The sequence below is a fragment of the Populus alba genome, chromosome 1, assembly GCF_005239225.2.
Source record: "Populus alba chromosome 1, ASM523922v2, whole genome shotgun sequence".
In the NCBI taxonomy this organism is placed as follows: Eukaryota; Viridiplantae; Streptophyta; class Magnoliopsida; order Malpighiales; family Salicaceae; genus Populus; species Populus alba.
The window spans coordinates 12,445,497-12,459,583 of NC_133284.1; the positions used below are offsets into that span (position 1 = coordinate 12,445,497).

Genomic DNA, 14,087 nt, shown 5'->3' on the forward strand with positions numbered 1-14,087 from the left:
AATAATTTTTTTTTTTGAAAAACAGTTTTGGAGTATTTTAGTTTTTTTTTCCCCTTCTTTTCTACTAGAAAAGTTAATGGGCCGCCTCCTCTCATAGAATTCAGCTAGTGTTGACTATGGACCTCTCCACAAATTATTTTTTTGTGCAATAGTTTCTTGACTTTAACCACCCTTTTACTTTTCAGGTGAAGGTTTGAACTTTGAACACCTTCTTAGTTAAGTTAAATTATGTGACAGTAGAATTTACGAAACTAATAGGGTTGACTTTTATTTGTTGAAGGAAGCTGTTGTTTGTGGATCGTGGGCTTTGATTTTTTTAATAGTTTTTATAGATGTAATTTGAAATAAATTATTTTATAAAAAATATTTTTAATTAAGTTTGATTTGGTATTTATTATATTTGATTAAAATTATAATTGAAATTAAGGTTAAACAAAAAATAATTTAATGTGTTTTGTTAAAAATATTTTTTAAATTAAGGTTATAAAATAACTAAAATATATATGTTAAATATATTTATTAAATAAATAAAATAAAATGAAAAATATAGTACTTCCAAACATGAATTTTATTTTTTATAGCAAAGAATTCTTAAAAAAAAAAACTATTTTAGTGCTCTTGAATTTTTTTAAAACAATTAAGAATTGAAAAAATAATTTCCATTCCCAATTAATAAACATGTTTTTTTATTTTATATTTCATAGAATTTTTTTAAAATAAAATGAAAAACCTTTTACAAACAATCGATCGTAACCCAATAATGCAGTATTTTATTTATTCACTGCCTCAATCTCTGAGAAGTACGTAGTGAAAATTAGACTTTTATTTTTTCTTAAATAACATGGTTAATAAAAATATTTTAGAAATTAAAAAAAAAGTATCCATTACCAAAGCCAACAACACCTTACTCTACATTGTTTAGTTCACAAAAGTGAATAATTCACTCTCTGTAGGCAGAAAGTTTAATTTGTGGTTGAACTTGCAAAAAGCAGTAAAAAACTGCTTTTGTTATAATTGAGGTTCTGCCTCAGATAAGCCTACAATTAATAGGTAACCAAACATCATTATTAATGTGCTTAAAAAAAACATAAACGCTGCCTCAGCTTTTAAGTTTGTTTGGTATTGTTTTAACGGTTGTGGTTATAGTTTTAAAAAAATTATTTTATAAAAAAGTACTTTTAATTAAGATTGGTTTTGAAAAAATATATGTTTGGTTAAAATTGTGGTCGAAATTGAGGTTGAACAAAAAATAATTTAATGTGTTTAGTTAAAAAATATTTTTCAAATTAAGGTTATAAAATAATTAAAAAAGACATATATTAATATTGATGATTTTTAATTGAAATATTAACGATTTAACTACTGCTATTACATCATGAAATAAACAATATTTTATATAAAATATTTTTATTGTCAGATTAAACTATGGTTAATTTCATCATGTATAAAATCTATTTAATAAGAACTACAGTTTTCATTGTTTCCTGAGCGTGCAACAATATAAGATAAAATATCATCAGGAATAAAATTTAGATTGCAATCAAATTCTACAAATGCTATGCCATCATACGATCTTCTTCAAATGTTATGACTTGGTGTCATTAAATTATGTTAAACATTAGTTTTTCAAATAAACACAATATTAAGAAAAAAAAAATTTTAATTTTTTTATTTTACTGAGTCACATTCAATTCAATGCATTTAGGTTTGGGTCGGAACCGGTTCGATACATTTAGGTTCGGGTCCGGCCCATTAACAATGGAGCTGACCTCCACTGTTCACGTAGCTGAACAGTGGAGACATGGAGAACTGCAGAACAAGAAGGAGAAGGAGAAGGGGCGGCGGCCCTGGGCGGTGGCGAGGGAGCTGTGCTCCACTGTTCACGTTGCAGAACAGTGGAGACATGGTGCAGAAGAAGAAGAAGAAGAAGGGGAAGGAGAAGGAGAAGAAGGCGAAGGAGAAGGAGAAGGAGAAGAAGAAGGAGAAGAGGAAGGGGAAGGGGAAGGGCTGGTTATTTCTCTGCTGCAAGGCGCGCCATTGTTACTGTGTTGTAACGCAGTTGCAACAAAAGCAGCCCCAAGCTGCTTTGAAGAAGAAGAAGGAGAAGGAGAAGGGGAAGGGCTGATTATCCCTCTGCTGCAAGGCGCGCCATTGTTACTGTGTTGTAACACAGTTGCAACAAAAGCAGCCCCAAGCTGCTTTGAAGAAGAAGAAGGAGAAGGGGAAGGGGAAGGGGAAGGGGAAGGGCTGATTATCCCTCTGCTGCAAGGCGCGCCATTGTTTACTGTGTTGTAACACAGTTGCAACAAAAGCAACCCCAAGCTGCTTCGATCGTTGCTGCGTTGCAATCCCGTTTTTTTGGTAACCAAACATGCAGGAGCTGCGTTTCGCTGCTGCGTTTCAAGCGAAACGCAGCCGCTGCAGCGTATAACAAACGTTGTTTGCTATTGACTAAGAGCCCGTTTGGCTATGCGTTAGAAGTTGCGTTTTTTCAAAAACACAAGAAGCAAGTGTTTGGTTAACTAAAAAACGCTGCTTCCTGTACATGGTCCCACATCCAAATCGCGTGAGAAACGCAGGAAAATGAAAAGCAGAAAATGCTGCTTTCGGGAAATCCAACCATGATACACTGTTCACTGAACAGTGTATCATGCACTCCACTGTTCACTGAACAGTGGAGCATGTAAACAGTGCAAAAATTGCATTGTTCACGTGAAATTCTTTTTTTTTAAGTGTTAATTTTTTTAACATTTAGAAAAAAAACATTAGTATAAAGTGAATTTATCGCACTGTAATATCAATTTTATACCTGATAATATTTTATCTACGCTCAAAAAATTATAAAAACTGTAGTTCTTATCGGATGAATTTTATATGTAATGAAATTATAAATAGTTTAATGGAATAATAAAAAATATTTTTTATAAAGTATTTTTTATTTCATGATGTAATAGGAGTAATTAATTCTACAATATTTAAATTTAAAATCATTAATATTAATATATATTTTAAAATTATTTTATAACCTCAATTTTAAAAGCATTTTTAACCAAACACATTAAACTGCTTTTTCTTCAACTTCAATTTTAACCACAGTTTTAACCAAACACCTATTTTTTCAAACCAACCTCAACTAAAAGTACTTTTTATAAAACAACTTTTTTTAAACCACAACCACAACAGCTACCACAATACCAAACAGACTCTAAGCATGTTCTTGTATAAACAGCCTATTTTTATCACTAATTTCTTTTTTAAAAAGAGCAAACAAAGTAATGGAGGACAATCGTGCTTGTTTCTTGAAATGTAAAACTAGCAGAAAATACAAAGCTAACTCAAACGTAGGGTAAAACAATCGTCACAACTAATGTGATCCTCGTGAAAAAAAAATAAAAAAGTGAGCAAAAATGAATTTTTCAAAAGAAAATGTGAAAGTGACCTAATTGTGCAGCATGAAGAAGAAGGATGCCAGTACTAAGCAAGCAGTCATATTGCAGGAAAAAAAATGAGCAGGTCTATTACATGCAAATGGCAAGATTTGAATGAAAACGCAAAATTGTTCTAAGCTGGATTATCACATATTTTAAAGGAACTAAACCCCAATTAAGCATGAAAATGAGCCAGAAAACAACAAAAAATTAAACACAGTCTATAAGGTGCAGATGGAGTTTTAAAAAGTTAATTAAATATGTGCTGGATGGTGGCAATGTCCTTTGGCACTTCGCAACTGGAGTTGCAAATTTCATTCTCGATGGTGAAATATATGCCCTTCTGTTGGATCCTCCTCATATGGGAGGATCAATTAGTCTTCCTCAATGCTGCTGCATGGAGAAGAAAGGCAGTTAAGCAACATCTTATCTGTGATTTCCTCATGCTCGTCGGAGAAGGGAGATTGACTGAGCTGAAATCTCTGCTTCTTTCTCTCTCTACTGTGATTTTTCCTCCTCACTAGTTCTTCTCTCTACAAGCTCCAGCTACTACTGTCACCATATGGGGTAGAGTAGATGATCAACTGGAGCTACTGGTGTTGGCTGGAGTGGAACGAGGAAGCCAACGCTGTCGTGGGTGTTTCGGGTTGAAGGAAATGCTGTTGTTGTCGGTGTGGATGGCCAGTGCTGGTGGCGGGTTAGCTGCTGGGTTATTGATGGCCGGTGGCTATCAGTTACTATTGGTGTGGGGTTTGGGTGCTGGTGTTTGTCCAAAAATATAGAAGAATGGATAGGTCATTGTTTACGGGGTTGAAAAAAGAAGAGAGGTTGATTTCGGTTGAAGAAGAGGAGCTGGCCGTTCATGGGGCCACTACGTACTGCGAGTAGGAAGATGAGTTATGCGTGGCCGGTGGTGTTGGTGGTTGACAGTGGCTGAGAACGATGAAACCAGTAGTTGATGATGGTGGAAAAAAAATGAGAGGAGGTTGATGGGTCTGTTTTGTTTTTGAAATGATCAGAGAGAGGAGTTGGGGCTTTTGTGTGGTTCTTCTACAGTGAGATGAAGAGAGGAGATTGTTTATGGTGGTAAAAAATGGTCTTGGATATTGAGGGGAGATCAACAATCATCTAGTGGAAGATGTGTTTGGCAGTGGGGAAAGAAAGCAGATAAAAAATTGGATGTGTGGGGGGAGAGAATGTCACAAGTTTGTGTTTTTAGCTTCTCTCTCTCTCTCTTTTCTGTGTTCTATATAATTAAGTCTCCCTCCTATTTCTGAGATTTTTTTCACTGTTTATTGACAAAATAATTTTGTCTCTTTTTTCCAGTTGCTTGGTTCTCAAGTAATTTGTTTTTATCTTGTTCCCTTCATTTTTTTACTTTGTGCCTCTTTTTCACTTTGTGTTTTGATCTTTTTATCTTATTTTGTATCTTTCATGTTTTTTTTTGTTGTTTTTAAATATCAATATCGATTAAATTAGGTAAATTAATCAGTGACTTTAAATGTTGGAGGAGAGCTATGTGTTTTGTGGGAAGAAATTAAGCAATGAGAAGAGATGCAAACTACTTGCAGAGGAAGGAAGGCGTGAAACAACGTCGGAGAAGGATCGTCAACGGAGCTACTCGAGGGAAGTTATTAGGAAAATTACTTCGTTGAATTGAAAGTGAACTAGTTGTTATGTATGTGTAAGCACTTCGAGTTGAAGTGGTAAGGAGATACCCAATTGATCCGCCTCTCTATACATGTTCTCATGTTATAGGAGTGTGTTTACAGCTTTTTTAACCACGTGATGTGATGAAAATATTGTTTTTTAAAAAATATATTAAAATAATATTTTTTATTTTTTAAAAAATATTTTTAGTATTAAAATAATTTTAAAATATATAATAAAATAAAAAATATTTTTAAAATAAAAAAATAATAATTACATAGTTAAAACCACTAGCCACGAGCCATCACCCTTGCACTAACAAGTTTTAGAAAAAACAATTACTACTTGGAAGGGAATAAAATAAAAACTGTTTTCACTTCTTGTTCTTTATAGAAAAAGCGGGAAAGTTATAGTTTTGAAATTCAGTCCGGCAAGTCGATCCGGGACTCGGTTAATTAAGGGCTAGAATCAAGCCAGATTAAAAAAAAAACTAAAAAAAAAAAAATTGATAAGATCTGATTATAGATATATTGACTTTTATTTTTTTTATTAAAATAAAAATATTTTAATCTTTTTTAAAAAAATTAATTTAATTAATCTGATAACTCGATTAAAATTTCAAAACTCGGATATTAAACTATGCCAACTATTAGGTCAGGTATTAAAACTACGAGGAAAGGTCTGGAGAGATCGTGCGGACAAGCGGGAGAACAAATTATTCCCTCGGGAGGTCCTTATGCAACAAAAAAATATAGAAAATGATATTTGCTTATGAATTCTTCTTTTTTTTTTTAAGAACAAATCTAGTTTTTTTTCCTCTGCTACACTGTGACTATCAAAAAGAGACTTTGAACACAAATAAATAATATTTAGGTTGTACAATTTCTTTTGATATTATCATTAAATAGTATAAAAATTCAAACTTAAAAAACTTATATAAATCTTCGATTAACTCAAATTTTTAATTAAATCATATAAAAAAATTTATTATTATAATTTTATTGTTTAGGCAAGTTCAAAATAAATAAATAAAATTGATAAATTAACCCTAATTAACCGCTAAACTCATGATTTAAATTAAGAATTTTGTTTGGTTAAATTAATTTTTTGTATTTTATTATATGATAAAAAAAATATAGATTTATTTTATAATCAATATAATACTAAAAAAGAAAAAAATTAATATTAAATAAAACAAAAAAAATCCAAGAGGTCAATAAAAACAGAGCCTTGACTTGAGAGCATGAGTGAGCTATCATAGCCTGACTTATTAAGACAGAAAAAATAAAAATAAAAACACAGTGATGTGGGTCTAAAGCAAGCCTGTAACCTTGGGTTAGACTATGTCAATTGAGTTACGAGATAAATACGTAGGTTGTCCACTTTGTTTTTAGAAAAAGTAAAAACAAAGGATGAGGTTTTTTTTTAATTATTGATATCTGGATTAATTTATACATATTTCAATTAATTTTAAAAATTAATAATAAAATAAAATCTCTAATAATTTTAAAATTTATGGTACTCAAATTAATAATTTTAAAAAAATAAATTTTAATTTTAATCAATTAAATTACACCATACTATCCAAACTTCCAAAGATGACCCTTTTATCTCTTAAAACACAAGGTAATGTTTAGAGTTATACAAATATATAAAATATTTTTATTTAAAAATATATCAAAATTATATATATATATATATATATAAAAGAACTCTAAAACGCGTAGTATTTTCACTGTAGTAGCAGCCACTGTAACAATTTTTTTTTTTTTTTGAAGCAGTTTTTTTTTCTGCTTTTTTTTTTCTGCTTTTGTTTTTTTTTTCTGTTTTTATTTTTTTGCTTTTTTTTTTTTCAGGAGCATTTTTTTTCCTACTTTTTGTTTCTTCTTCATTTTTTTTACATGTTTTTTTTTCTTTTTTTTTTTACCCAAAATTGACTTCCTTTTTTTTTTCTTTTTTTTTAATTTTTTTTCAAAATTATCTTTGCTAATTTTTTTAAATATTGAGCTGGTTGAAAATTTAACTATGTATCTTTTTTCTTTAAAAACATTGTGGATTGCTATAATGTATTCATACATTTTTTTTTTGTGATTTGTTTATTTATTTTTTTTAAATGGTCTTTGTAGATTTTATTTTTTTTATATTGAGTTGGTTAAGAATTTAGCTTTGTAGTTTTTTATTTAAAAAAAAAAAAAAAAACAATATGGATTGCTACAGTGTTTCCCTACATAGTTTTTGTTTTGTTGCAGTGTTCCCCATATATTTTTTTAAAAAATTATCTTTATCGAATTTATTTTTTTCAATATTGAGCTGGCTGATAATCTAGCTTTAGCTTTTCCCACATGTTTTTTTTATTTTTTCATTTATTTTTCTTTTTTTCCACAATTGTCATTTTTTACATATTTTTTTTTTGTTTTTTTCAAAATTATTTTTGTTAATTTTACTTTTTGCTATTGAGCTGGTTGAAATTTTAGTTTTTTTGGTTTTTTCTTTAAAACACTGTAGCTTTCCCCGCGTGTTTTTTTTCTCGCTTTTGTTTCCTTTTTTTTACATGTTTTTTTTTTCATTTCTTTTACCCAAAATTGACTCCTTTTTTTTTTTACAAAAAAATAGTCTTTGTCAGGTTTTTTTATATATTAAGCTGGTTGAGAAGTTAGCTTTTTTTAGCTTTTTTTTTAAAAAAAAAAAAAAACACTATGGATTGCTACAGTATTTCCCTTACATGGTTTTTTGTTTGGCTGCAATGTTTTCCCCACATGTTTTTTTTTAAAAATTATCTTTGTCAAATTTATTTCTTCAATATTGAATTGGTTGAGAATTTAGCTTTAGCTTTAGCTTTTCCTATGTTTTTTTTTTTTTTTTTAAATTTTTCCCAAAAATTGTCTTTCTTCTTTATATTTTTTTTTCATAATTATTTTTGTTGATTTTTTTTTTTTACTATTGGGCTAATTTATAATTTAGCTTTTTTTAATTTTTTTTCGTTAAAACACTAGATTGCTGCAGTATTTCTCTACATGGTTTTTTTATTAAATAATTTTTTTTTCAGAATTATCTTTGTCGATTTTATTTTTTTCATATTAAGCTGATTGAGAATTTAGTTTTGTAGTTATTTAAAACACTATAGATTGCTACAGTGTTTTTCCCACATAATTTTTGCCTTGCTACAGTGTTTCCCTGCATATTTTTTTTTATTGATGTTTTTTTTTCAAATATGTTTTTGTCAAATTTATTTTTTCTCATACTGAACCGGTTAACAATTTGGCTTTTTTTCCTTAAAACATCGTTGATTGCTACAATGTTTTCCCATATGCTTTTTTTTCTTATATTTTTTTTTAAAATTGTCTTTGTCGTTTTTATTGTTTTTGATATTGAGCTGGTTAAAAATTACAACTGTAAAATTTTCTCATGAAACACTATAGATTGTTATAGTGTTTTTCTGGATGTTTTTTTTTCCATTTGTTTTTTTTATATATTTGTCAAAATTATCTTTATTGAATTTTTTTAATATTGAGCTAGTTGAGAATTATAGTTGTATATTTTCTCACAAAACACTACAGATTGCTACAGTGTTTTTTTAAATGATTTTAATATTTAGCCGGTTGAAAATTTAGATTTAACTTTCCTCACATGTTTTTTTTCTTCTATTTTTTTATTATTTGCTTTTTTGCTTTTTGTTCTTCCAAAATTGTCATCTTCTTTTTTTCATTGTTTTTTTTTTCACAATTTTTTTTGTCAATTTTTTTTTTAATATTGAGTTGGTTTGAGAATATAGCTTTGTAGTTTTTTCCTTTAAAAATATTGTGGATGGTAACAGTTTTTTTTTTTATATGATTTTTTTCACAAATCCACAATAATGCACAAGCATGCTACAAGCCCGCGGCATTACGCGAGCATGTCACGCCTTTTACTAATATATTTACTTATTAATATATTATATTATTACAATTATTATATTATAATTATAATTATAAATATTATTATATTGTGTTATATTATATTGTATTATATAACTTTTTTTTTTCTTTTTTTTCTCTTTTTTATTTTTTTTTAATGAATTTTTTTTGTTTGATTTAGTTTGTTAATATTAAATTTTTTTATTTAGTTATCAGATTTTCATGATACGGATCTCGAGTTTGATGGGTTGGCCTGATTTGATAAATTATTTTTTTCAGAGTTAACTTGGTTTGATGGGTTAACCTAGTTAATTCTGAGTAAATCCGTCATTTGTTTTTCTATTTAGTTATCAAATTTTTCATGATGTGAATCTCAGGTTTTTACGGGATAACCTGGTTTAAAGAGTTAATCCAATTAATTCAATTTTTTTTCTTTTTTCTTCACTAGTTTTTTCCTTTATGTTGATTTTTTTTTTGAATTAATCTATTTAATTATCACATTTTTATGACACGACTTTATAGCTAGACCCACATCCAATATTCCTGGGTCCGGTGTTGCAGTCAAGCTCACTTAAACTTGGGTTATGCAAGTTTAATTTTATTATTAATATTATAAATATTACTCTTAGGTCATGCGTTGCAGCCAAACTCAAGATTCTTGGATATAGCTTTGTAGAAAAACCCAAAATTTTTTAAATTTTTATTTATTTTTAATATTTTTTATGTAAAAAAAAATGACCCGCGGCATCGCGCGCAGTTCAAGTATCTAGTGTGTGTGTGTGTGTGTGTGTGTGTAACCCAACGGCAACTGGGCCTGCCTGCAAGTATTGATTGCATCTTGGGCTCTCGATGGACATCGACGCCGACACCACCCATGCCGATGCTTGAACGTTTACCGGTATGCTAAAAACCAAGACTTTTATTCATCTTCTTCAACAAAATCCAATTTCTTCTTCTTCTTCTTCTTCTTCTATCATTGAAGGATAATAAAAAAGTAAGCACCCAGCTAAGCACTCCACTGTTTTCGAATTTCCTTTTGATTTGTTTCCACGCTTTCTCGCATTCCTTTAACTGCAAAAAAAAAAAAAAAAAAAGTCATTGCTCAAATTGTGCTCAAGGTTTGTTTGATTTTTTTTATTGTAAATGAAATTTAGTACAATCTTTTGAATTCAATTGGATTTCCATGAGTTTAAATGCTTTTCAATCAAAGCATTGATTTCTTTGTTTAATCATGGAGTTGCAATTGCAGGTTTCTTTTCTTTTAAGAGTCGAAGCACTAAAGAGATGCAGAAATTGGGTGACTTCAAGCTGCCCCAGTTCTTCAATTACCCGCCTTATTTCACGTATTCTCCTACCCTTTTTCCACTTTCCTATTTTGGTAGAGATTCTGTTACATATTGGGTTTTCATTTAATCATCTTTGTGTTATATTTTGCGTGTTTTTTTCCTCTTAAGTTTGCAGCCAGTGAGGGACACTCGAGAAAAGCAGGTACAGCTTTGGAAGGAACTTATCCTTGATTACTGTAGGACTCAAAAGATATTCGTGATTGGACTGGAAGAAGAATTTCCTCTGTTTTCAAATCATTTGATCGAAAGTAGGTCTTGTATTTTATTCAAAGTCTAATTATGTTGTGTTATTTACTAAGAACAACTCTGAAAAAGAAAGACCACCTTGTATTGTTGTTAAGGCACTCACAAAACCGTTACATTTGGCTTCAGTAAAAGCATTGCATCAGATATCAAATGTAAAGAAATTTCACCTGGGAGCTACAATGTGTTTATTTCCATTTTAAGTATTTATATATGCCCGCATCTCATCCAGGGATCTTGACTTGGTATGCTTGGTTTTTGAGCAAATTGTCCTTATCCAATATGGAATTTGAGAAGAGTTCATGATGGTTTAGGCCCTTCTTGTGCAATCAGTTCTTTCTGTCACAACTTACTGTCCCATTGTATGTCTTCATAATAGCATAGTTTGCTGGATTACCTTGGTGAATTTGATAGTATGGAGTTTTATTACACAGGTCGAATTTCAGGAAGTATGTTCTTGGGTTTTGACGTGGAATGCAATTGATTGGAGGTGGATACTTCATTGCTTAGTGAAAGATAGTAAATTTGACCAATTATTTTAATAACTTTAATGTATAATTAGATCTTCTCAGTCAGTTTAAGTTAGAATGACAAATAATTGATTTATATCTTTAATGTTTTTGCGAGTTCTTATGTGCTTTTCCTTTGTTGGTAAATGAAAGTGAGCAATGAAATCAATTTGATTCATGGTGCAGGATCTCTCAGTAATGAAGCTAGAGAAGCATTTCTATCAGCGTTAGTGTCAGAAGGTTACACCTTTATTTGATTTTATACTGTTGAGATTAACTTACTAAGCAAGATATGTTGCTAGCACTGTAAGTTCAATGTGTACTTTATTAAATGCAATGCTGCTGTAACAGGCCGTGCAGAATGGTTAGACAGAGGACACAGAAAATGCCTGATTCTTTGGCACCGGATTCAAGACTGGGCTGACATTCTCTTACATTTTGTAAGTGAATTGTGATTTGATAAATGAGATTGGTACCTTTAGCATTTTTCTCGTAATAAACTTGCTTATTTATCAGGTGAGAGATAATGGCTTCGAGGACAGTGTCATGACTGTTGAGGAAATACGCACAGGGGTTGAATCTCGGGGAACAGGTAAAGTTTGACTTGGATGGTTAGATGAAGTGGGTTTGATAATGATTTTCAAACCAGTGTGGAAAGTATATGAATTTGAGTAATTTATCTAAACGAACTCTATTCAGCCAATTCTTTTGTTCGGAAAATCTGAATTGTGAAATTCAGTTCTATTTTCCATAAGAAATGAAGAATTTTTTACTGTTTGCAAAATCACACAGTTTATGGTTCGATTTGCTCAAAATTTTTGTGGCTATCATTTGAATATTCCCAAAAAGACCTACCAAGCCTCTTCTCTTATCATAGAGAATCCTAACATTTCCTCCAAGCAGCCATCTGCTATTCTCAACAGCTATCAGTTTTGATCTGCTTTAGCTACAAACTCCCCAGTAGGCATCTCTTATCTCATCCTAGCTGTATTCTCAAAAGCTGTCACCGTTGAAGCTTTAAGAAAAATGCTTGCAGCGAGCATGCATAAAATAGAAATCCTCTTATAGGGCAAATAAAAATGAGGTCTTTATTTCCTTTTTGTGTTTATATCAGGGTTTTGTTTACACAACAATGATTTTGCAAGTCTTGCAAATAAATACATTTTTGAACATCATGTGTTTGTTTCTTGTCTGTAATATAGAATCAGGAATTTTCTTTCACTGGGACATAAAAACCGGAAGGAAGAACAAAACTGGCATTTCTTACTTTCCATAAGCAAATTCTAGCCACCTTTTTTTTAACTGTCTTCTTAAATGAATTACACATACACTCTTGGCTTGCACCTAGTCATTTCCCCTTAGATTATTTGATGTGCGAATTCCAGTGAGAGATTTCAAGACTACTTGTAAGTAGTAACTTAAGAGCTCAATCATTTTGGGTGTGTTTAGTTTTCTTTTTTCATTCTCTTTTATGAAACCGGATTGTGGTTTCATTGAGTATCCCTTCTAGGATTTAGTTTTCCTCTCCTCTAATACTGCCTATATAAAGGACCCTGGTTTGACATTTAAGACATGCTATTGCTGATTGATCAAATAAAAGGCATGGGACACCTTGGTCGTTGTATTTCTTTTCCTCATCTCAAAGTTTAGTACGAGTAGACTCTCATTAGATGTAGTTTAGCACATAGAGGTGGAGAGGAGTATGGTAAAATACAGGTTTGAAACTTGCCAACGTAAGAGTGGAGTTTATTACATCTGGACGTGTAACAAGCCACGTTGCTACTGTTTGTGGATTATTTTTTAATGTTGTCTCTGGGAATTGCTTAAAGTTAGTGGCATTTCTGGGATGCCTATTAGTACACACTCTCACAATGAAATCTAAGAGTGCTGTGGTCCATTTGCTTCCAGCAGTAGGTCCTGTTATCTGCATATCCCAATTTTTCTCTCTTCCATTCTCTCTTTATGGAGCACACTTCCTGTTGTATTTATGCTGATACCAAGTTTTCTGTGCCAAATACCAGAACTTCATGGGATAGATCGCATAATTTTGATGCGAGCATTGAAACTACTAGAACACAAAGGGAAGCTTGCAATCTTTAAGGGAACTTCAGCTGATGATGAAGGTGTGAAATTCTCTGTGTAATGCTTCAACTGTTGCTTCGATAAGTCTCTTGTTACTTTCAAGATATTATACAAATATAATCAGACCATACTGGCTGTCACTATCTTTTTGTGAATTTGATCATTGTCATTTTCCTTTTCCTATGTATGATTTTGTTGTTCTTTTTGTATTATTCTGGGCAGTCGAGATTAGTGAACATACCTTGCTTCCTCTGTTTTTTGGGAAGCGGTACCAATTAATGTGCAATGTCAGGTGTGGTTTTGGGTTTGATTTGCCATGAAGTTTTCCTTGTTTTTTTGACGTCTTACCACTGATTGAACCGGGGCAATGTCTTTAGCGTTGAATCAATTTGGAACGAACAAGAAAAACTACAAGACCATATAACTTCATTTGGAATAATTAGATACAAGGGAGAATGGGGAAATAGAAGTTATTTTAATGCATTTTTTTATGTATGGATTGTTTTGTTGGATATGGACCAAGTTTTATCCAGCTGAGTTGCAACCACCAGAGCTTTATTGGAAATGGACCATGTTTTATCAGTGTCAGGATTTACTTTTTCACCAGGAAAATAATCAACAATTTGTTACTGGTTCTCCTTTGATGGATTTGTCAAAAAATACTGATTACATTTTATTAAAATTGTTTTCACACGAATAACAATATCAATAATTTTAATATGCTAATATTAAAAATACAAAAAAATCTAATTTTTTTTTAATTAAATACATTATCAGTTGAAAAGAGAAAAAGCAAATCCGTGCAATTGTATTAATTAGAATATAAGCTCCACAAACTGCAGATACAACTTTCGAAGAAATTTCTATATTTTATCATTAGAATTTAGGGTATAGAGTTTCTTTTTTTTTCTTCTTTTTTTTTTTAAAAAAACACCT

At 30.7% G+C, this 14,087-nt stretch overlaps 1 protein-coding gene across 3 annotated transcripts; it reads left to right on the forward strand.

Annotated features, from left to right (window-relative positions):
• Nucleotides 1-9,769: 9,769 nt before the first annotated feature.
• On the forward strand, nt 9,770-13,458 carry LOC118039203 (vacuolar protein sorting-associated protein 25). 3 transcript variants are annotated; one of them, XM_035045826.2, is made up of 7 exons: nt 9,770-9,869; nt 10,221-10,314; nt 10,426-10,565; nt 11,256-11,309; nt 11,421-11,509; nt 11,586-11,661; nt 13,091-13,458. In XM_035045826.2, exons 2-7 carry the CDS (start codon nt 10,256-10,258, stop codon nt 13,210-13,212), a joined length of 540 nt encoding a protein of 179 aa, XP_034901717.1. In that variant the 5' UTR covers nt 9,770-9,869; nt 10,221-10,255; the 3' UTR covers nt 13,213-13,458. The 3 variants fall into 3 exon arrangements, with proteins under 3 accessions (XP_034901717.1, XP_034901719.1, XP_034901718.1); XM_035045828.2 differs by having other exon boundaries at nt 9,816-9,965; XM_035045827.2 differs by lacking the exon at nt 9,770-9,869 and adding an exon at nt 9,959-10,089.
• Nucleotides 13,459-14,087: the final 629 nt, after the last annotated feature.

Bases quoted from the DNA above. Each gene is read 5' to 3' on its own strand.
- LOC118039203 (XM_035045826.2), top strand. From the start codon at position 10,256: ATGCAGAAATTGGGTGACTTCAAGCTGCCCCAGTTCTTCAATTACCCG. The intron at 11,510-11,585 runs GTAAGTGAATTG...CTTATTTATCAG, and splicing joins CTGACATTCTCTTACATTTT to GTGAGAGATAATGGCTTCGA. The intron at 11,662-13,090 runs GTAAAGTTTGAC...GCCAAATACCAG, and splicing joins GGTTGAATCTCGGGGAACAG to AACTTCATGGGATAGATCGC.